Genomic DNA, 22,820 nt, shown 5'->3' with positions numbered 1-22,820 from the left:
CTGGGCATTCAACTTTAACTCAAGTGACAAATTCCATAAACTTGGCATGTATTCTTGTTAATTTTAGTGGCAAAAGGACGATCTAATTAAGATGTTTAAACTGATAAATTGACCATTCCTCCCAATGGCAGAACAAGGGATCCAGGCAGAGTGTTGGACAGGTCCAGTCTGACGTTCTAGTACTGGCTAACAGTGGTTTCTGGTGGCTTTTGTCTGCTGATGTACTTCTCACATTTGTAGCATCAAACCTAGAACATCACCTAGAAATTCAGCTGCCTGGAATGTAATTCTGGCAGCTATGGAAAAAGTTGCAAGGACTAAATCACCTGTACCCAACTTAGAAAGTCTTCAGAAACTACCTACCATGCAATAGTTCCTTTTTCACTGCCATAGTTGTTTTGAGATATCATAAAGGTCAGAAATAATGAGGATGGGGCACTTCCTTACCCCAATGTTGTCTAGTCTGGCCCTCTCCGTCAGGAATGTAGGTGAGTGGATGGAAATCCTATCACCTGGGTAACACTGCCTCCACACACAGTACAGCGTGACTGCATTAAGTATTAGCTCACAGTCAGGAGGTTTAAGCTGTCAGTACCTTGCAGCAGAATCTGGGGCACGACCTCTTCGCACAAGCAACGGCATCGGAAGCCATTCATTACTTGGGGGCAGCCTGCAGGAGGGCAAAGGTGAGAGGTCAAACCGATACACCGGAGTAACTGTGGGGAACTGGACACCAGCAACATTCAAAAGGCTTCAAAGTCTCTCAAAAATTACAATTTGTGCACTGCTTTGACCTCTGCCCTTGTCGGAGTCAAATAGTTTTTGCATCATCTGGTCTGCACCTGCAGGACACGTGCAACTCCACAGCCCTCTGCAGCTCAGCCTCTTGGGAACTGCTTGTACACCTCCACAATTCCCCTACTCTTCCCTTGCCTTCACTGACAAAAACTGTTCTTTAACATCAACAAAATAAACTCTCTAGGTAAACTGATTTATTAAGTACAGTACTGGGAAACTCAGGCAAATATTAAGTTCAGTGCAGACAGGAAGAAAGACTGGCAGAACCTTCAGTTGAAAAGCAAGACAGAGAAACAGTGTGCAGAAAACATGAGCAAAGGAAATGTAGGGAATCCACAATCTCAATATGCAACATTACCTGCATAGAGAATCAAACTGACACACACAAAAAATACGTACAAACACAGGGATTGTAAGACAGATGAAAATGCAACAAATTAAAAAATATCATAGCATTCTTACTGAAGTTTTAAGTTTGCCATTCAATGTCACAATCTGGATTTGGTTGGTTAATTATAAGCAGAACAGCTGCTGAGTGAAATTCATATTTGAATCTCAAAAACAGCAGCCGAACAGATGTGAATGAAAAAAGGACCAGGAAGACCTACTCTGTACAATCTCACCTACCTCTGTTCAGTAGGCTCTGCTTCCCTTTCCCTTCGCTGAGGAGCCTGGACTACACTCTCCTGCTTCTCTAAGGTTGCAGGGGCCTGGGGCGGAGAAATAGGCTCATAAGATTCTGATGAAACATGACTTCGTTCTGGGGATTTCCCAGGCCTGTGTGTAATAAGGAAAAGATCTCATTAGTCTTAGCAGACTCAGTCATATCTCTGCCCCAAAGACAGCAGCAAAGTGGAGACCTGACTCTAGCTCCTGCCAGCATAGTTCTGCACAACCAATGATTGTGTTTTATTTGGCATTCCACTTCAATATCGTTCTCCTGATAAAACACTAAGTTTCCTTGCTTATTAATGTCTTTACAGGTAACAAGGCTAGGTAATTAGGATAAGCACCCAATAAGTACTCTAACTTTACGTAATGTTGCTCTGTATCATTCTTTACATAACTCTAATAAAGTAATTGATTATAATGTTTAACATTACACAGTGCTTCCTTTGTTTGCGGATACCTTTTGCTGTTGAATCAGAAAAAAACGAAGAACAAATCTTAAAATATTTTCATTACAGAAGCTTGTACAAAAATCTAGAGCTGAGTGTATATGGAAAAAGCAATTAGACAGTATTTTGCAGATCTTTGATGGAACCTACTGAGCTGTAATCAAGGTTTTTTAGTCAGAGTGTCAGAACCAATGAAAGCAAGCACAGGCCAAGAGGTCCTTCTGGCTCTGTAACAGAGGGGCAATTCTTGCTTCATGCACAGCCATATTAAACTTGCATCCTACTTGTGCACATTTAACCTTATCAGCAGGATGAATCACAAAAGAATGTTTCCCAAATTGCTTGCTTACCTTGCCCTGCCTTTTTCAGTTGGGTTCTCAGGGGAGACTCGAGATGGCGGCCGCTGATGAAGGGAAGTTTGATTGCTCTGGGGCTGAGAGTCTGTGCTGTAATGGGTTGAAACCTTTCCTCGGTTAGAGGACACTGTTGATGCAGTCTGGAAAGTTGACACTGGCGGCTGCTGCGATAATGGGCTGCTGGCTTGGTTTCGGGCAAAGTCCTGGGTGATAATATGCTTTAAAAAAGACCAAAACTACTTTAGAAAGCAACAAGTGAGCAGATCGGCAAATGCTTTTATTTTCTACATGTTATGATATCAATTGTACGAGGAGGAAAGAGGGGGAAGAGAGAGCTTGATGGGAGGAAAAGGGGAAGGGGAGAGGATGGATGGGGGTGGCTGGGACCAGGGAGATGGGCTGGACTGTGAAAGGGAGGGGGACAGGGGATGTTTGGGTGAGGGGGGCGCAGGGAAAGAGATAAGATGGGGAGACAGTGGGTTAGGGAGGAGGGAGAAAGGAAGTGGGAAAGAGGAAAGGGGGTGCAACAGACTGGGGTCCACTAAGGGATTATTATTGGTCCAAACCCTGGGCAAAGATTGAAAGCAAACCATGATGGGCCAAATGCAAATTAATTAATGCAAAATTAAGCAATAGTAATGGAAATCACGAAATTACAGAAACGTGAGTGGACATACACACACACACACACACACACACACACACACACACACACACACGGCCTTACTTACATGGATGTGGTCAGCAAGAGTGATCAATTTGTGTGTTTTAGAAACTTGAGGGTTAGAGGCAGATGGATACACACTGTCAGCCTGTGAGGATGATGGTGGCTGCTGTTGTGGTGATGGAGATTTCTGCATCACCCTATATCGACTCATGGCTGTATCGAATATCCGAGCATTTGGTTCACCTTTAAAATATGCAAACAAATTCTTTTCAGATTCCACCTATGAGTTCAAGAGCAGTGAATTAATGTTACAGTATTATAAAACCCTGGTTAACCACACTTGGAATACTGTGTTCAGTTCTGGTCGTCTCATTGTAGGAGGATGTGGACTCTTTAGAGAAGGTGCAGAGGGTATTTCCTGGGCTAGAGAATATACCACGAGTAAATATTGAGTGAGATAGAACTTTTCTCTTTGGAGTGAAGGAGGATGACCGGTGACTTGATAGAGGTGTACCTGTAAAAGGCATAGATTGCATTGATAACCAGAGACTTTTTCCCAGGGCAGAAATGGCTAATGTGAGGGGCATAATTGTAAGGTGATTAGAGTAAAGTATAAAGGAGAGGTCAGAGACAAGTCTTTTCTCCCCACACAGAGAGTGGTGAGTGCGTGAAACAGTCTGCCAAGGGTAGTGGCAAAGGTAGAGGCAGATATATTAGGGATTCTTAGAAGGCACATGGATGATAGAAAAATAGGCTAATTAGGAAGGAAGAATTAGAGATTGATCTTAAGAGGAGGTTAAAAAGTCAGTATAGCATCATGGTCCCAATGGTCTGCACTGTGCTGTAATGTTCTATGTTATCTTTTCTGCTCAGGAATAAATGTTCACAATTTCTGCCATTTGTGCATGACCTGATGTGAATATGGGAGGTATGATCAGTATATTCATAGATATCATGAAGATTGGTAGAGTTGTTCACCGTAGTCTACAAAGTGATATTGATGTGCTGGTAAAATGGGCCGAGATGACAGATTGAGTTTAATCCAGATAAACATGAAGTGAGCTATAGTGAAAGCACTAACGAGGCTCTGACAGACACCATGAATAGCGGGGAACTGACGAAAAGAGTGGACAAGTCTACTGATCCTTCAAGCAGGTAATTTAGTTAGGAAGCACATGGGATAATGGTTTTCACTAGGAAAATTGTTTGGACAAATCTACTGTATCTGATGATATAAATGATAGAATAGATAAAGGGAACCCATGAAGCTTGAGTATTTAGATTTTCAGAAGCCCTTTAATAAAGTTTCTTGTAAAAGATTAGGAGCAAAGTTAGAACTTAGGGATTGGATTTATTATACTGACATAGATTGAAAGTTAGTTGACAGATAGAAAACAATAGGAATAAACAGGATTTTCTTCGAAGCTCAAAGTAAATTTATTATCAAAGTACCTGTAGGTAACCATATACTACCCTGAGATTAATTTTCTTGTGGACATTCACGGTAGATCAATGGAAAAACTACACAAAAGACGGATAAACAACCCATATGCAAAAGACAACAAACCCCAAGTACAAAAAAACAACAATAAATAAGTAAATGAAAACATAGAAAACCTACAGCACAATACAGGCCCTTCGGCCCACAAAGTTGTGCCGAACATGTCCCTACCTTAGAAATTACTAGGCTTACCTATAGTCCTCTATTTTACTAAGCTCCGTGAACCTATCTAAAAGTCTCTTAAAAGACACTATCGTATCCGCCTCCACCACCATCGCCGGCAGCCCATTCCACACACTCACCACTCTCTGAGTAAAAAACTTACCGCTGACATCTCCTCTATACCTACTCCCCAGCACCTTAAACCTGTGTTCTCTTGCGGCAACCATTTCAGCCCTGCAAAGAAGCCTCTGACTATCCACACGACAAATAAGCAATAAATATCGAGACCATGAGATGAAGAGTCCTTGAAAGTGAGCTGTGGGAACATTTCAATGATGGGGCAAGTGAAGCTGAGTGAAATTATCCCCTCTGGTTCAGAAGCCTGATGGTTCAGGCACAATAACTGTTTCTAAACCTGGTGGTGTAGGTTTTAAGGTTCTCGTTTCTTCTTCCTAATGGCAACAGTAAGAAACGCGCAGGTGTCCTTCATTATGGATGCTGCTTTCTTGCGATAGCACTCCATGTAGATGTGGGGAGGGCTTTAGCCATGGTGGACTGGGCTATATCCACTAATTTTTGAAGGCTTTTCCATTCAAGGGCAATGGTGTTCTCATACCAGGCCAGGATGCAACCGAATGGTGCATATTGGGATACAACAGATTCAAGGCTTAGGTGCCACTTATTCACAACACAGAGCAACAGCTTGGAGAAGGGAATTGATTGTAATGTTTCTCAATTTGCCAACAAATCTGTCTTGTCTCCCTTTCTCTTCACCATTTACACCTCGGACTTCAACTACTGCACAGAGTCTTGTCATCTTCAGAAGTTTTCTGATGACTCTGCCATAGTTGGATGCATCAGCAAGGGAGATGAGGCTGAGTACAGGGCTACGGTAGGAAACTTTGTCACATGGTGTGAGCAGAATTATCTGCAACTTAATGTGAAAAAGACTAAGGAGCTGGTGGTAGACCTGAGGAGAGCTAAGGTACCGGTGACCCCTGTTTCCATCCAGGGGGTCAGTGTGGACATGGTGGAGGATTACAAATACCTGGGGATACGAATTGACAATAAACTGGACTGGTCAAAGAACACTGAGGCTGTCTACAAGAAGGGTCAGAGCCGTCTCTATTTCCTGAGGAGACTGAGGTCCTTTAACATCTGTCGGACGATGCTGAGGATGTTCTACGAGTCTGTGGTGGCCAGTGTGATCATGTTTGCTGTTGTGTGCTGGGGCAGCAGGCTGAGGGTAGCAGGCACCAACAGAATCAACAAACTCATTCGTAAGGCCAGTGATGTTGTGGGGATGGAACTGGACTCTCTGACAGTGGCGTCTGAAAAGAGGATGCTGTCCAAGTTGCATGCCATCTTGGACAATGTCTCCCATCCACTACATATTGTACTGGTTGGGCACAGGAGTACATTCAGCCAGAGACTCATTCCACCTAGATGCAACACAGAGCGTCACAGGAAGTCATTCCTGCCTGTGGCCATCAAACTTTACAACTCCTCCCTTGGAGGGTCAGACACCCTGAGCCAATAGGCTGGTCCTGGACTTATTTCCTGGCATAATTTACATATTACTATTTAATTATTTATGGTGCAACTGTAAGGAAAACCAATTTCCCCCGGGATCAATAAAGTATGACTATGAACACTAAACTGGGTGAGGCATCAAGTAGGATACAAAAAGACTTCAACAAGCTAAATGAATAAGCAGATACAGTGGAATAGAGACAAATTTGAAATCAACCTTGGTGGAACAAAATAGAAAGGCAGAGTATTGCCTGAAATTGTGATAAATTGAAAGATATTCCTGTACAAAGGGACTTGAATATCCCTCTATACCAGACATTTAAAACAAGCAAGGTTGCTCAAAAGAAACCACAGATACTAGAATCTGGTGCAAGAAACCAACTTCTGGAAGAATTCAGGTCAGGCAGTGTCTATGGAGACAAAGGGATGGCTGATGTCTTGGGTTCAGACTCTGTACTGATAGTGCAGAGGGCAAGAAGCCAGTATGAAAGGAAGGAGGGAGTGGTGAGACAGGTAAAACTGAGATGGGAGATGACGGGCAGATGGAACTGGCAGGTATGCTACTTGACCCACTGAGTCCCTCCACTTTGTTTAAGCATGCTGGAATTCCACGCAATTAAGGTAAATGGTATGTTGGGTTTCATTGCAAGAGATTTTGAACATTGGAGCAAGTGTGACTTACTCCATTTACATTGGGCCTTGATGAAACTACAGGTGGAGTACTGAGAGCAAGTTTCATCTCCTTACCAAGTATAGGACATGCCTCAGAGAGAGAACCACAAAGGTTCACCAGGCTGATTTCTGGGATGGCGAAAACATCGTAGCAGAATTCGGGCTAACTAAACTGGCATTCATCAAAGTTTAGAAGAATCAGAGTGGATTCACTGAGTTCACAAGAGATGCAGGAAGATATCCTGTGGCTGGGGTCTCCAGAGTAAGAGGACCCTACCTCAGGATATGGAGTAAAATATTTAGGAGTGAAATGAGGAAAGATTTCTTCAATTTCTTTAACCAAAGGATGGCTTTCTCTATCCTTTGGAGATCTCCATTGTATATCACTAAGGTGCTAGGTGCCTTTCTAGATCCAAAGTAGGGTGCAGGCGAAGAGCAGGAACACGGTACTGAGTTCAAGGACCAGCCACAATCAGAGGAAATGACAGAGTAAGCTCAAGTGGCTGAAAAGTTTATTCCTGCTCCTATTTTCCATGTTCTCTATGCATGGACAGGGCACACAGAAGATCATCATTCCAGCCCTAATCTTAGGCATGTACTGAGCCAAACAGGGGTGTCCTACACATAGGTATCCATATATACAGATTGAAAAACAAACTGCTGGAGGACTCTGTGGATGAAGTAGTCACCACAGATGCTGCCTGACCCACTGAGTCCCTCCTGCAATTTGTTCTTGAACCAAATTTCAGCATCTGCAGTCTTGTATTTCTATGTATACATACTATATAAGTGCACAGGCGTATTTAGGTTGTCCAATCAAGTACGCACAGTAAAGCTGTGAATGTGTCAATGATTAGCAGAAGAGGGAGGAAATGAAGAACACTTGCAGAAATTGGAACTTACCATCTCCCTGGGAAGGCTTGTGCATCTCCTGTTGAAAGGATTCAGCCTTCTCCTGTGACTGTACTGGAGAGCTTGCAGGGCTAATCACTTCAATCGCATCCGTACTTGAAATATCGTAGCGATGAGAAGACACTTGAAGAAATCAAATCTGAGTGTAAATCCATTACTCTGATCTCAGAGCTGTACAGCACAGAAACAGGCTCTTTGGCCCACCATGTTAATCATAATACACCTATATACGCTGATCATATTTCCATACATGCCCATGTCCTTTACTGTCTTCCTAACCTGTGCACCAGACCTCTCTATGTTGCCTTTCCACTGCCAGTTAAAGTCCCCTACCATCAATCATCCTTAGCTGGGAAAAGGATGTGCAGAGCTAACAGTACGGTTAACTGGAGTGAATATATTAACATTGTTGTTTAACTTAGCTCTGCCTCAACTCACTGAAGCCTGCTGCTCTAATCCACCTCTGGTTGCCCCCCACAACCCCCACCTTTCACTACTCCTCAGATAGGAGGTGATCAAAACTCCAATAGCCACACCCTAGTCAGAGTCCTATAGTGAGGCTATTAGGAACAGAACTCACATTGATCAAGAGATATAATTTGGATTCCATCATGATGTTGCACTTTGGGGGACAAACTAGGGTAGGATTTACACGGTGAACAGTAGGGCACTGAGTGCGGTAGAACAAAGGGATCTGGGAACACAGATCAATAATTCCTTGAAAATGGCCTCTCAGGTGGATATGGCCATGGGGATAATTTTCAGCACTCTGTCCTTCAAAGATCAAAGTACTGAGTACAGGACTTGGGATGCTACGTTGAAGTTGTATAAGAGGCTGGTGAGGACAAATTTGGAGTACTGCGTCCAGTTATGTCTACAGGAAAGATATCACTAAGACTCAAAGACTACAGTGAAAATTTATAAGGATGTTGCCAAGACTTGAGGGCTTGAGTTATAGGGAAAGGCTGAAAAGGATAGGATCCTTAGAACGTAGGAAAATGACAGAATAGGGGTATACTAAATTATGAGGGGTTTAGAAAGGTTAAGTGTAAGCAGGCTTTTTCCACTTAGGTTAAGTGAGACTACAACTAGAGATCATAGGTTAAGGATGAAAGGTGAAATGTTTAAGAGGAACATGAAGAGGAATTTCTTCAATCAGGGGATGGTGAGAGTGTGGAACGAGTTGTCAGCAGAAGTGGAGGATGCAAGTTTGATTTCAACATAACAGAAATTTTGATAGGTATATGGATGGGAGGGCATGGAAGGCTATGGTCCAGGTGCACATCGATGGGAATTGGTAGATCAATAGTTTGACACAGACTAGAAGGGCCAAAGGGCTTGTTTCTGTGGCGTAGTGCTCTATGACAACTGAGGAATATAAATTTGAGAAATTAAGTAAAGACACTGAATTTAAAGAGACCTTGTCTCAGTAACAGCTGCCACAATACTGCTGGCTTCTGGGCAGCACAGTTCTCTATTGTCATGAAGAGAGAAAACATGCCCCCTGACGAATATTTGAATCCAGAACCAGTAGTATGACTGATCGTGGATTACTTTGGACTTGCTGGGAGTTCCATCAATGTCTGCTCCCCATGAGCATAGAAAATAAAAAAACATCACTTCCACTTGCTGATCGACATGTTTTAAGTTAAATGCAGTTAAAATTCACATCCTTGTTCTAAAATCCCTTCAGTCGTGCTTCTCCCTTTCTGTGTAATCCTTTCCAACTATGCAGATCTTCTCACATCTCTAATTCCAGCCTTCTGATCATACTCAGTTTTAATTGCTCCATCACTAATGGCTGTTCCTTCTGTTCCAAGGTTCAAGCTCTGAAATTTTCTCCAAAACTTCTCTACCTCCATCTCTTCCCCCTTTAAAAATGCTCATTAAAACTTACTACTTTGATCAGTTATGCAGTTAGTTGTGTCAAGTGCTGTTTGACAAGGTTTCAGTTAGCCACAAGAGAGTTTCTGCTCTCCATGTTGGTATTTATATATAAACATAGAACATAGAAAACCGACAGCACAATACAGGCCCCTTGGTCCACAAAGCTGTGCAGAACATGTCCTTACCTTAGAAATTACCTAGGGTTACCCATAGCCCTCTATTTTTCTAAGCTCCATGTACCTATCCAGGAGTCTCTTAAAAGACCCTATCGTATCCGCCTCCATCAATGTTGCCGGCAGTCCATTCCACACACTCACCACTCTCTGTGTAAAAAACTTAACCCTGACATCTCCTCTGTACCTACTTCTAAGCACCTTAAAACTGTGCCCTCTTGTGCTAGCCACTTCAGCCCTGGGAAAAAGCCTCTGACTATCCACATCATCAATGCCTATAATCATCTTGTACACCTCTGTCAGGTCACCTCTCATCCTCCGTCGTTCCAAGGAGAAAAAGCCGAGTTCACGCAACTTATTCTCATAAGGCATGCTCCCCAATCCAGACAACATCCTTGTAAATTTCCTCTGCACCCTTTCTATGATTTCCACGTTCTTCCTGTAATGAGGCGACCAGACTGAGTACAGTACTCCAGGTGGGGTCTGACCAGGGTCCTATATAGCTGCAACATTACCTCTCAGCTCCTAAACTCAAACCCACAATTGATGAAGGCCAATGCACCGTATGCTTCTTAACCACGGAGTCAACCTGTGCAGTAGCTTTGAGTGTTCTATGGACTTGAATCCCTAGATCCCTTTGATCCTCCACACTTCCAAGAGTCTTACCATTAATACTATATCCTGCCATCATATTTGACCTACCAAAATGAACCACCTCACACTTATCTGGGTTGAACTCCATCTGCCACTTCTCAACCCAGTTTTGCATCCTATCAATGTCCCGCTATAACCTCTGACACCCCTCCACACTATCCACAACACCCCCAACCTTTGTGTCATCAACAAATTTACTAACCCATCCCTCTACTTCCTCATCTAGGTCATTTATAAAATTCACGAAGAGTAGGGGTTCCAGAATAGATCCCTGAGGCACACCACTGGTGACCAACCTCCATGCAGAGTATGACCTGTCTACAACCACTCTTTGCTTTCTGTGTGCAAGACAGTTATGGATCCCTAAAGCAATGTCCCCTTGGATCCCATGCCTCCTTACTTTCTCAATAAGCCTTGCATGGGGTACCTTATCAAATGCCTTGCTGAAATCCATATACACTACCTCTACTGCTCTACTTTCATCAATGTGTTTATTCACATCCTTAAAAAATTCAATCAGGCTCGTAAGGTATGATCTGACTTTCACAAAGCCATGCTGACTATTCCTAATCATATTATGCCTTTCCAAATGTTCACAAATCCTGTCTCTCAGGATCTTCTCTATCAACTTACCAACCACTGAAGTAAGAGTCAATGGCCTATAATTTCCTGGGCTATATCTACTTATGTCTTTCTTGAATAAAGAAACAACATCCGCAACCCTCCAATCCTCTGGAACCTCTCCCGTCCCCATTGATGATGCAAAGACCATTGCCAGTGGCTCAGCAATCTCCTCCCTCGCCTCCCACAGTAGCCTGGGGTACATCCGGGCAGGGAGATTAGCGAGGGCTACTGAGGTGACTTTAAACTAGAATGGTTGTGGGGTGGGAATCAAATTAAAGAGGCTAGGCGAGAGGAGGTTAGTTCACTACAGGGGGATGGGAACGAGTGCAGAGAGACTGAGAGGTGTAAAGTGAGGGTAGAAGCAAAAAGTAGTAAGGAGAAAAGTAAAAGTGGCAGGCCGACAAATCCAGGGCAAGCATTAAAAAGGGCCACTTTTCAGCATAATTGTATAAGGGCTAAGAGAGTTGTAAAAGAGCGCCTGAAGGCTTTGTGTGTCAATGCAAGGAGCATTCGTAACAAGGTGGATGAATTGAAAGTGCAGATTGGTATTAATGATTATGATATAGTTGGGATCACAGAGACATGGCTCCAGGGTGACCAAGGATGGGAGCTCAACGTTCAGGGATATTCAATATTCAGGAGGGATAGACATGAAAGAAAAGGAGGTGGGGTGGCGTTGCTGGTTAAAGAGGAGATTAACGCGATAGAAAGGAAGGACATAAGCCGGGAAGATGTGGAATCGATATGGGTAGAGCTGCGTAACACTAAGGGGCAGAAAACGCTGGTGGGAGTTGTGTACAGGCCACCTAACAGTAGTAGTGAGGTCGGAGATGGTATTAAACAGGAAATTAGAAATGTGTGCAATAAAGGAACAGCAGTTATAATGGGTGACTTCAACCTACATGTACATTGGGTGAACCAAATTGGTAAAGGTGCTGAGGAACAGGATTTCTTGGAATGTATGCGGGATGGTTTTTTGAACCAACATGTCGAGGAACCAACTAGAGAGCAGGCTATTCTAGACTGGGTTTTGAGCAATGAGGAAGGGTTAATTAACAATCTTGTCGTGAGAGGCCCCTTGGGTAAGAGTGACCATAATATGGTGGAATTCTTCATTAAGATGGAGAGTGACATAGTTAATTCAGAAACAAAGGTTCTGAACTTAAAGAGGGGTAACTTTGAAGGTATGAGACGTGAATTAGCTAAGATAGACTGGCAAATGACACTTAAAGGATTGACGGTGGATATGCAATGGCAAGCATTTAAAGGTTGCATGGATGAACTACAACAATTGTTCATCCCAGTTTGGCAAAAGAATAAATCAAGGAAGGTAGTGCACCCGTGGCTGACAAGAGAAATTAGGGATAGTATCAATTCCAAAGAAGAAGCATACAAGTTAGCCAGAAAAAGTGGCTCACCTGAGGACTGGGAGAAATTCAGAGTTCAGCAGAGGAGGACAAAGGGCTTAATTAGGAAGGGGAAAAAAGATTATGAGAGAAAACTGGCAGGGAACATAAAAACTAACTGTAAAAGCTTTTATAGATATGTAAAAAGGAAAAGACTGGTAAAGACAAATGTAGGTCCCCTACAGACAGAAACAGGTGAATTGATTATGGGGAGCAAGAACATGGCAGACCAATTGAATAATTACTTTGGTCCTGTCTTCACTAAGGAGGACATAAATAATCTTCCAGAAATAGTAGGGGACAGAGGGTCCAGTGACATGGAGGAACTGAGTGAAATACATGTTAGTAGGGAAGTGGTGTTAGGAAATTGAAGGGATTAAAGGCAGATAAATCCCCAGGGCCAGATGGTCTGCATCCCAGAGTGCTTAAGGAAGTAGCCGAAGAAATAGTGGATGTATTAGTGATAATTTTTCAAAACTCGTTAGATTCTGGACTAGTTCCTGAGGATTGGAGGGTGGCTAATGTAACCCCACTTTTTAAAAAAGGAGGGAGAGAGAAACCGGGGAATTATAGACCGGTTAGCCTAACGTCGGTGGTGGGGAAACTGCTGGAGTCAGTTATCAAAGATGTGATAACAGCACATTTGGAAAGCCGTGAAATCATCGGACAAAGTCAGCATGGATTTGTGAAAGGAAAATCATGTCTGACGAATCTCAATAGAATTTTTTGAGGATGTAACTAGTAGAGTGGATAGGGGAGAACCAGTGGATGTGGTATATTTGGATTTTCAAAAGGCTTTTGACAAGGTCCCACACAGGAGATTAGTGTGCAAACTTAAAGCGCACGGTATTGGGGGTAAGGTATTGATGTGGATAGAGAATTGGTTAGTAGACAGGAAGCCAAGAGTGGGAATAAACGGGACCTTTTCAGAATGGCAGGCAGTGACTAGTGGGGTACCGCAAGGCTCAGTGCTGGGACCCCAGTTGTTTACAATATATATTAATGACTTGGATGAGGGAATTAAATGCAGCATCTCCAAGTTTGCGGATGACACGAAGCTGGGTGGCAGTGTTAGCTGTGAGGAGGATGCTAAGAGGATGCAGAGTGACTTGGATAGGTTGGGTGAGTGGGCAAATTCATGGCAGATGCAATTTAATGTGGGTAAATGTGAAGTTATCCACTTTGGTGGCAAAAATAGGAAAACAGATTATTATCTGAATGGTGGCCGATAAGGAAAAGGGGAGGTGCAACGAGACCTGGGTGTCATTATACACCAGTCATTGAAAGTGGGCACGCAGGTACAGCAGGCGGTGAAAAAGGCGAATGGTATGCTGGCATTTATAGCGAGAGGATTCGAGTACAGGAGCAGGGAGGTACTACTGCAGTTGTACAAGGCCTTGGTGAGACCACACCTGGAGTATTGTGTGCAGTTTTGGTCCCCTAATCTGAGGAAAGACATCCTTGCCATAGAGGGAGTACAAAGAAGGTTCACCAGATTGATTCCTGGGATGGCAGGACTTTCATATGAAGAAAGACTGGATGAACTGGGCTTGTACTCGTTGGAATTTAGAAGATTGAGGGGGGATCTGATTGAAACGTATAAAATCCTAAAGGGATTGGGCAGGCTAGATGCAGGAAGATTGTTCCCGATGTTGGGGAAGTCCAGAACGAGGGGTCACAGTTTGAGGATAAAGGGGAAGCCTTTTAGGACCGAGATTAGAAAAAACTTCTTCACACAGAGAGTGGTGAATCTGTGGAATTCTCTGCCACAGGATACAGTTGAGACCAGTTCATTGGCTATACTTAAGAGGGAGTTAGGTATGGCCCTTGTGGCTATGGGGATCAGGGGGTATGGAGGGAAGGCTGGGGCAGGGTTCTGAGTTGAATGATCAGCCATGATCATAATAAGTGGCGGTGCAGGCTCGAAGGGCTGAATGGCCTACTCCTGCACCTATTTTCTATGTTTCTATGTTTCTATCTCATCCGGTCCCGGTGCCTTATCCGACTTGATGCTTTCCAAATGCTCCAGCACATCTTCTTCCTTAATATCTACATGGTCAAGCTTTTCAGTCCGCTGTAAGTCATCCCTACAATCGCCAAGATCCTTTTCTGTAGTGAATGCTGAAGCAAAGTATTAAGTATCTCAGCTATCTCCTCCAGTTCCATACACAATTTTCCACTGTCACACTTGATTGCTCCTATTCTCTCACATCTTATCCTCTTGCTCTTCACATACTTGTAGAATATCTTGGGGTTTTCCTTAATCCCCTCTGCCAAGGCCTTCTCATGGCCCCATCTGGTTCTCCTAATTTTATTCTTAAGCTCCTTCCTGCTAGCCTTATAATCTTCTACATCTCTATCATTACCTAGTTTTTTGAACCTTTTGTAAGCTCTTCTTTTCTTCTTAACTAGATTTACAACAGCCTTTGTACACCACGGTTCCTATACCCTACCATCCTTTCCCTGTCTCATTGGAACATACCTATGCAGAACTCTACGCAAATATCACCGGAACATTTGCCACATTTCTTCCATACGTTTTCCTGAGAACATCCGTTTCCAATTTATGCTTCCAAGTTCCTGCCTGATATTCTCATTATTTCCCTTTACTCCATTTAAACGCTTTCATAACTTATCTGTTCCCATCCCTCTCCAAAGCTATGGTAAAGGAGATAGCATTGTGATCCGTCTCCAAAATGCTCTCCCACTGAGATCTGACATCTGACCAGGTTCACTTCCTAATACCAGAACAAGTACAGCCTCTCCTCTTGTCGGCTTATCTACATATTCTGTCAAGAAGCCTTCCTGAATACACCTAACAAAATCCATCCCATCTCAACCCCTTGCTCCAGGGATATGCCAATCTATATTTGGGAAATTAAAATCCCCCACCACGACAACCCTGTTATTATTACACCTTTCCTGAATCTGTCTCCTTATCTGCTCCTTGATGTCCCTGTTACTATTGGGTGGTCTATAGAAAACACCCAGTAGAGTTATTGACCCCTTTCTGTTCCTAACCTCCACCCACAGAGACTCAGTAGAAAATCCCTCCATGACTTCCTCCTTTTCTGCAGCCATAACGCTATCTCCTATCAGTGGTGCCATGCCCCAACCTCTTTTGCCTCCCTCCCTTCCCCTTCTGAAGCATCTAAAGCCTGGCACTCTTAAGTAACCATTCCTCCCCCTGTGCCATCCAAGTCTCTGTAATGGCCACAACATCATAGCTCCAAATACTGATTCATGCTCTAAGCTAATCCGCTTTGTTAATAATACTCCTTGCATTAAAATGGACACATCTCAAACCATCGGTCTGACTGCATCCCTTCTCTATCACCTGTATTCTCTATTTCATTTAGCTTCCAAGATAGTTCTGGAGTGGTGACTGTGTGAGTACCCAGAAATCATAAAATAATCCTGTTTAGAAGTACTACAGTTGAAATCTGAAGCCACAGACACTGCAGACAGGAATATTGTTTTAAATCATTTAAAACTATTGATTTTCAGAACTGGTTGACTTGGGACTGCAGATCACCCACTCATTGAAGGGTCAGTGGTGGAAAGGGTGAGCAACTTAAAGTTCCTGGGCATCATACAATGATGCAATTGTGAAAAAGGAGTGCCAGCGGCTCTTTTTCATTAAAAATGTGAGGTTTGGAAATTTCTACAGGTGTACAGTGGAGAGCATTCTGACTGGTTATGTCACCAGTTGGCATGGAGCCTCCAATGGACAGGATCACAAGAGACTGTAAAGGGTTGTAGACTCAGTCAGTTCCATCACAGGCACAACTCTCCCCACCACCGAGGACACTTTCAAGAGGCAGCATCCATCAAAAAAACCCTCATCATTGATAACATGCCCCTTTGTGCGACTGCCAGTGAGAAGGTACCGAAGCATGAAGACTCTTACTCAATGGTTTAAGAACAGCTTCTTACCCTCTGCTATCAGATTTCTGAAAGATCCATGAACTCATGACCACCTCATTATTTGTTTTTTCCACTACCTATTTTTATAACTTATAGTAATTTTATTTTTCAGTCTTGCACTGTACTAGTGCCACAAGCTGTACTATGGGAAATACTACACTGAGCAGAAAACCATGGTTTAGCGAATATTCCTTTCTCAAACAACAGTAAAATAAATAACTCAACAATCCTTTTTCTCTGATATCTTACTGTGGATTTATTGTGGAATTTGTCCAGACTGCCGGGACTTAAAGGTCTCAACTAACATTTGTAAATGTCAACTGAAGTAGAAAGACCCGTGCCTAGGCACAGCAGCTTAACAATAGGAACAGGAGTTGGCCGATTAGCTTCTTAAATTTATGGACATTGCTATCTTCTGAGGTCAGATGGAGAATGTAGTCTGAGGTCCCTATACTGAATAGAATGATGACCTTTAAACAACAGGAATCCTCCTTTTGGTGATTATGATGCACAGTTGAAGGTAGCCAAAAAAATGCATATAATTTAAATACTAACAAATTAAACACTCAGCTCTTGCCCCATAGGATTCTTGATTCACTGTGCACATTTAAAAGGTAGTCTCAGCTACTAGAGTTCACTTCTCTACAAACAGCATTCAAAGACACTTTAGTGCATCATAAGAACCCACAAATAACTGAGATAAAAGGCTTTCGTTTTTGTTTTGTGATGCCGAAGGGAGGCATGTTGACCAAAACACTAAAAGAAGTTCAGGTAATATATTTATAAATGGCTATTTGAATCAGAACAGCAACCAGTTTAAGTTTGACTCTGTAGTCTCCACCCATCCCTGCCCACCTGACTCATCTGACTCTGCAGAGACCAACACTTAACCAGTGAAGGTCTCCACACAAAGGAGCTTACCACTGCTGGAGGAATCTGAACTGTGAGACCCTCGCTCTCGACCGTCTTTGTCGGAAGAGATCTGCTTTGTGATGATCACATCGATAAAGCTGGCAGCTGTTATAGTGGTCTTCCCACGAGTCCTAAGTTCCTCTTCGTACCGGGATTTGGGGGGTGGTGCTTTGTCTGAATAGCCAGCCTGTGCCTGAGACTTGGCCGATGATGAGTACGGAGACTGCACTGGACGCCGCTCATGTTCTGTTGATTGCTGCTGATGATGGTGCTGCTGTTGTTGCTGCTCAGAGATTCTGCGAGAAGTTACTTCTTCCACTCGGGGGGCTTCATGCTTGCCGTCCTTCCCCTTTGCCATCTCCATCTGAGGTGCTGAGGCTGCAGCATCCACCAGTGCTGCAAGGGCATCTGCAGCTGTGCTGAAGCGAGAGGTAGACAGCCCAGGTGTCATGGATAGGGCTCCCTGGGGAACTTGCCTGTCAGCAGAAATATTATTTTATTTTAATATCAACACCAAAATGTTCAGGGTGAAGATGTTATATCTGAACATATTCCCATGCAAGGTGTGCAAATATAGACATAGAACAAACTGGAATTGGTTACTCAAACTGCACTTGAAAGGCTCACTTGAGAATGGGGGAAGTATTCTCATTAACTACTTCCAACATGGAAGCTGATTCTGCCTACCATGTGGGGGGCAGCTGGATGGCAGATGAGTCAGCTGGGCAGGGATGGGTGGAGGTAGCTACAAAGGCCGGGTGGATATGCAGAGTGTACAGGGGCTGTCAAAGCAATTCCATTTCCTCATCTAACCCAGTAACCTATTATTTCTCACATACCCATCACATCCCTCTTCTGATTCTCCGATCATCCATCCACCTTCAGGGCAATTTATAGTCCCAATTCACCTACCATCCTGCATGTCTTTGGATGTGGGAGGAAACAGGAGCACAGGAGGAAGTGCAAAATCCATGCAGACAACACTGGAGGTCAAGATTGAACCAGAATCACTAGAGTTGTGATGCAACCTCAAACCTTGGGAACACCTCTCCAAGTGGAATGAACAAAAGATACAAGCAGAATTAGGCCATTTGCCCCATTGAGCCTGCTCTGCCATTTCATCATGGCTGATCCAATTTTCCCCTCAGCACCAATCTCCTGCCTTCTTCCCAAATCCCTGCATGTCCTGACCAATCAATAATCTATTAACCTCTGCCTTAAATATACAGACAGACGTAGCCTCCACACCTGGCTGTGGCAACTAATTCCACAGATTCACCACTCTCTGGCTAAAGAAATTCCTCCTCATCTCCATTCTAGAACTACACCACTCTATTCTGAGGCTGTGTCCTGTGGTCTTTGACTGTCCCACCATTGGAAATATCCTCTCCATATCCACTTTATCAAGTTCTTTCACCATTCGATAGGTTTCAACGAGGTCACCCATCATTCTTCTGAATTCTATTGACTAAAGGCCCAGGGTCATCAAACACTCTTGCATATGACAAGTCATTTCATCCTGGAATCATTTTCATGAACCTCCTCTGAACGCTCTCTAGTTTCAGCATATTTTTTCTAAGGTAAGGGACTTAAGGGGCTCAAAACTGCTCACAATACTCCAAGTGAGTGGTGCTTTATAAAGCCTCAATATTACATCCTTGCTTTTATAACAAGTCCACTTCAAATGAATGCTAACATTGCATTTGCCTTCCACACCACAGACTCAACCCGCAAATTAACCTTTAGGGAATCCTGCATAAGGACTTTGCAACTCAGTTTTTTTGTTTTTTTTAAATCTCCATTTAGAAAGCTCTGATAGTTCAACCACCACACCACCCCCCACCAACGGTATCCAAAGTGATATACCTGTAGTAGAGTGGGATGTCACGGGGCACTCGGCACTGGCTCCTTAACCCCCTTCCCCATCCTGAATGTCACCCAGTATTCTATGTCCTGCACCGTGGGTATAACTACCTCTCTATATGTCCTATCACTGCTCAGTCTCCCAAATGTTCTGGAGTTCATCCAGTTCCAACTCCAACTCCTACTCCTTAACACGGATTGTTAGAAGCTGCAGCTGGATGCACTTCTCGCAGTTGTCGTCAGGGACACTGGAGGTTCCCTGCCTTTCCACATTCTGCAAGAAGAGCATTTAACTATCCTGTCTAGCTACTAGCAGCTGACCTAGCTGAGCAGATAGAAGAAAGGGAAGGAGCATCAATTATATGAGTATACTGTTTTGGAGATTGTTGACAGGGATGACCTCCCAGGGAATGCAATGGGGACCAGGTTACTGGCACAGAGCATGGGTCTGTAGTGCAGAGGGAAAGAGGGAGAAGAAGGGAACACTAGTGATAGAGGACAATAGGCAGAGGAACAGACATGAGATTCTGTGGATGTGAACGGGACACCCACATGGCACGTGGCCTCCCAGGTGCCAGGGTCAGGTATGTCTCATTTTGGAGAGGGAGGGAGAGCAGCCAGATGTCTTGGTACAGATTGGAAACAATGACATAGGAAGGAAAAGCAATGAGGTCTGGAAGAGAGAATTTAGAGAGCTAGGCAGAAAGCTGAGAAGCAGGACGTCCAAAGGTAGTAATTTCTTGGTGGCTACCTGTGCCACACTCTAGTGAGGGTAGAAACATGATCTGGCAGATAAATGCATGGCTAGGAAGCTGGTAGAGGGGCCAGGGCTTCAGGTTCTTGGATCATTCGGATCTCTTCTGGGAGAGGTACAACCAATACAAAAGGGATGGGTTGCATCTGAACCCAAGAGGGACCAATATTCTCCTGGGCAGGTTTGTTAGAACTGTTGGGGAGGGTTTAAACTAATTTGGCAGGGGGAAGGGGACCAGAGTGAAGGAAAATAGGATAGGGCAGATGATTAAAAAAGCAAAGGAAGCGTACAGTCAGATTGTCAGGAAGGGCAGGCAGATGATAGGACAAAATTGCATTCAGCAAGGTGAGCAGTGTATTAGGGATGCAGAATCAAAAAAGGTAGCAAATACAGTACTCAAAAGTGTTGTATCTCAGTACATAGAGTACAAGAAGTAAGGTGGATGATCTTGTTGCACTTTTGCAGATTGTCGGGTATGATGTTGTGGCCTTCAATGAATCGTGACTGAAAGATGGTTGTAGTTGGGAGCTGAATGCCCAAGGTTACACACTGTATCGGAGGGATAGGAAGGTAGGCAGAGGGAGCGGCATGGCTCTGCTGGTAAAGAATAGCATCAAATCAGTAGAAAAATGCGACATAGGATCAGGAGATGCTGAATTCTTGTGGGATGAGTTAAGAAAATGCAAGGGTAAAAAGTCCCTGATGAAAGTTATATACAGGCCTCCAAACAGTAGGGCAATGTTATGATAGTCATGGGAGATTTTAACATGCAGATCGATTGCAAAAATCAGGTTGGTAATAGATGTCAAGGCAGTGTATTTGTTGAATGCCAACAAGATGGCTTTTTAAAGCAGTATGTCGTTCAGCCTACTAGGGGTGCAGCTACATTGGATTCCATATTGTGTAATTAACTGGAAGTGATCAGGAAGCTTAAGGTAACCCTTAGGAGTCACTGATCACAATATGATTGAGTTCAACTTGAAATTTGATAAGGACGTAACAGTATTTCAGTGGAGTAAAGGAAAGTGGTAAGAGAGAGGAGCTGGCCAGAGTAAATTAGGAGATGCAGGCAGGGCAGCAATGGCTTGAGATTCTGCCATGAGGAAGGTGCAACGTAGATTATTTCAAAAACAAAGAAATGCTCAAATGGCAAAATAGTACAACTGTGGCTGACATGGGAAATTAAAGCTAATGTAAAAGCAAAAGAGAAGGCATACGATCAAGCAAAAATTAGAGGGAAGATAGCATTAAAAACCCACAGAAAGCAATTAAAAGAATTATTCAGAGAGAACAGATGAAATATGAAGACAAGCTAGCAAATATTGTGGATAGAAAAAGCCTTAAAGTATGTAAAAAAAAAAATAAAAGAGACGAGAGTGGATAAGGCACCACTAGAAAATGAAGCGAGAGAAATAATAATGGGGGACAAGGAGATGGCAGGTGAATTGAGTATTTTTCATCAGTCTTCACTGTGGAAGACACAAGCAGTGTGCCAGATGTTGAAGGGTGTGAGGGAAGAGAAGTGAGTGCAGTTACTATTACAAGAGAGAAAGTGTTCATAAAGCTTAAAAACCTAAATGTACATAAGTCACCACTGCACCCCAAGGTTCTCAACGGCCTACCTGGGGGAAGCAACAGTGGTCGTGCCTCTGGCACAGGTCTGGCCCTGTGGCTCAGAAGGTAGGGAAAAGAAGAGGATGGCAGCAGTGATAGGAGATTCTATAGTTAGGGGGTCAGACAGGCGATTCTGTAGATGCAGGGAAGAAACATGGGTGGTAGTTTGCCTCCCAGGTGCCAGGGTCCGGGATCTTTCTGATCGCATCCATGATATCCTGAAGTGGGAAGGAGAACAGCCAGAGGTTGTGGTACTTATTGGTACCAATGACATAGGCAGGAAAAAGGAGGAGGTCCTGAAAACATACGACAGGGAGTTAGGAAGGAAGTTGAGAAGCAGGACCTCAAAGATAGTAAGCTCGAGATTGCTGCCTATGCCACTTGAGAATGAATATAGGAATAGAGTGAGGTGGAGGATAAATGCGTGGCTGACAAATTGGAACAGAGGACAGGGATTCAGATTTCTGGATCATTGGGACCTCTTTTGGGGCAGCTGTGATCTGTATGAAAATAATGGGTTGCACTTGAATCCGAGGAGGACCAATATCCTGGTAGGAAGGTTTGCTAAGGCTATTAGGGAGAGTTTAAACTAGAATTGCTGGGGGGTGGGAACCGAACTGAAGAGACAGAGGAAGGGACAGTTGGCTCACAATTAGAGAAAGCTTGGAGACAGTGCAAGAGGGAGGATAGGAAGGTGATATAGAAGGGATGCACTCAGACTGATGATTTGAGTTGTGTCTATTTTAATGCAAGCATCATGAACAAAGCAGATGAGTTTTGAGTGTGGATCAGTACTTGGAGCTATGATGTTGTGGCCATGACAGAGACTTGGATCACTCAGGAACAGGAATGGTTACTTTGAGTGCCAGGCTTTAGATGTTTCAGAAAGGACACAGAGGGAGGCAAAAGAGGTGGGGGTGTGGCACTGTCGATCAGAGATAGTGACATGGCTGCAGAAAAGGAGGAAGTCATGGAGGGATTGTCTACTGAGTCTCTGTGCGCGTAAGTTAGGAACAGGAAGTGGTCAATAACTCAACTGGGCGTTTTTTTTTATAGACAACCCAATAGTAACAGGGATATTGAGGAGCAGACAGGGAGACAGATTCTGGAAAAGTGAAATAATAACAGAATTGTCGTAGTGGGAGATTTTAACTTCCCAAATATTGATTGGCATCTCCCAAGAACAAGGGGTTTAGATGGAGTGGAGTTTGTCAGGTGTGTTCAGAAAGGTTTCCTGACACAATATGTAGATAAGGCAACAAGACAACAGGCTGTACTTGATCTGGT

The 22,820-nt window shown here is 43.6% G+C and overlaps 1 protein-coding gene across 13 annotated transcripts in view; it reads right to left on the bottom strand.

Moving 5' to 3' along the window:
- The window catches only part of ncor1 (nuclear receptor corepressor 1), a 297,718-nt gene that overhangs the window by 24,138 nt on the left and 250,760 nt on the right, over positions 1-22,820 (bottom strand). For 9 of the 13 annotated variants that reach the window (XM_072243400.1, XM_072243412.1, XM_072243404.1 and 6 more), the window contains 6 exons: positions 17,312-17,778; positions 7,711-7,842; positions 3,004-3,182; positions 2,267-2,490; positions 1,426-1,575; positions 596-670 (listed from right to left, as the gene is read on the bottom strand). In XM_072243400.1, the coding sequence (XP_072099501.1) occupies positions 596-670; positions 1,426-1,575; positions 2,267-2,490; positions 3,004-3,182; positions 7,711-7,842; positions 17,312-17,778 (1,227 nt within the window). The remainder of the gene's footprint in view (positions 1-595; positions 671-1,425; positions 1,576-2,266; positions 2,491-3,003; positions 3,183-7,710; positions 7,843-17,311; positions 17,779-22,820) is intronic. The other 4 variants (XM_072243409.1, XM_072243414.1, XM_072243411.1 and 1 more) reach the window with 3 other exon arrangements.

The sequence above is a fragment of the Mobula birostris genome, chromosome 25 (genome assembly GCF_030028105.1).
Source record: "Mobula birostris isolate sMobBir1 chromosome 25, sMobBir1.hap1, whole genome shotgun sequence".
NCBI lineage: Eukaryota > Metazoa > Chordata > Chondrichthyes > Myliobatiformes > Myliobatidae > Mobula > Mobula birostris.
The sequence above is the reverse complement of the archived record's forward strand: the minus strand, read 5'-3'. Positions and strand labels throughout refer to the sequence as shown.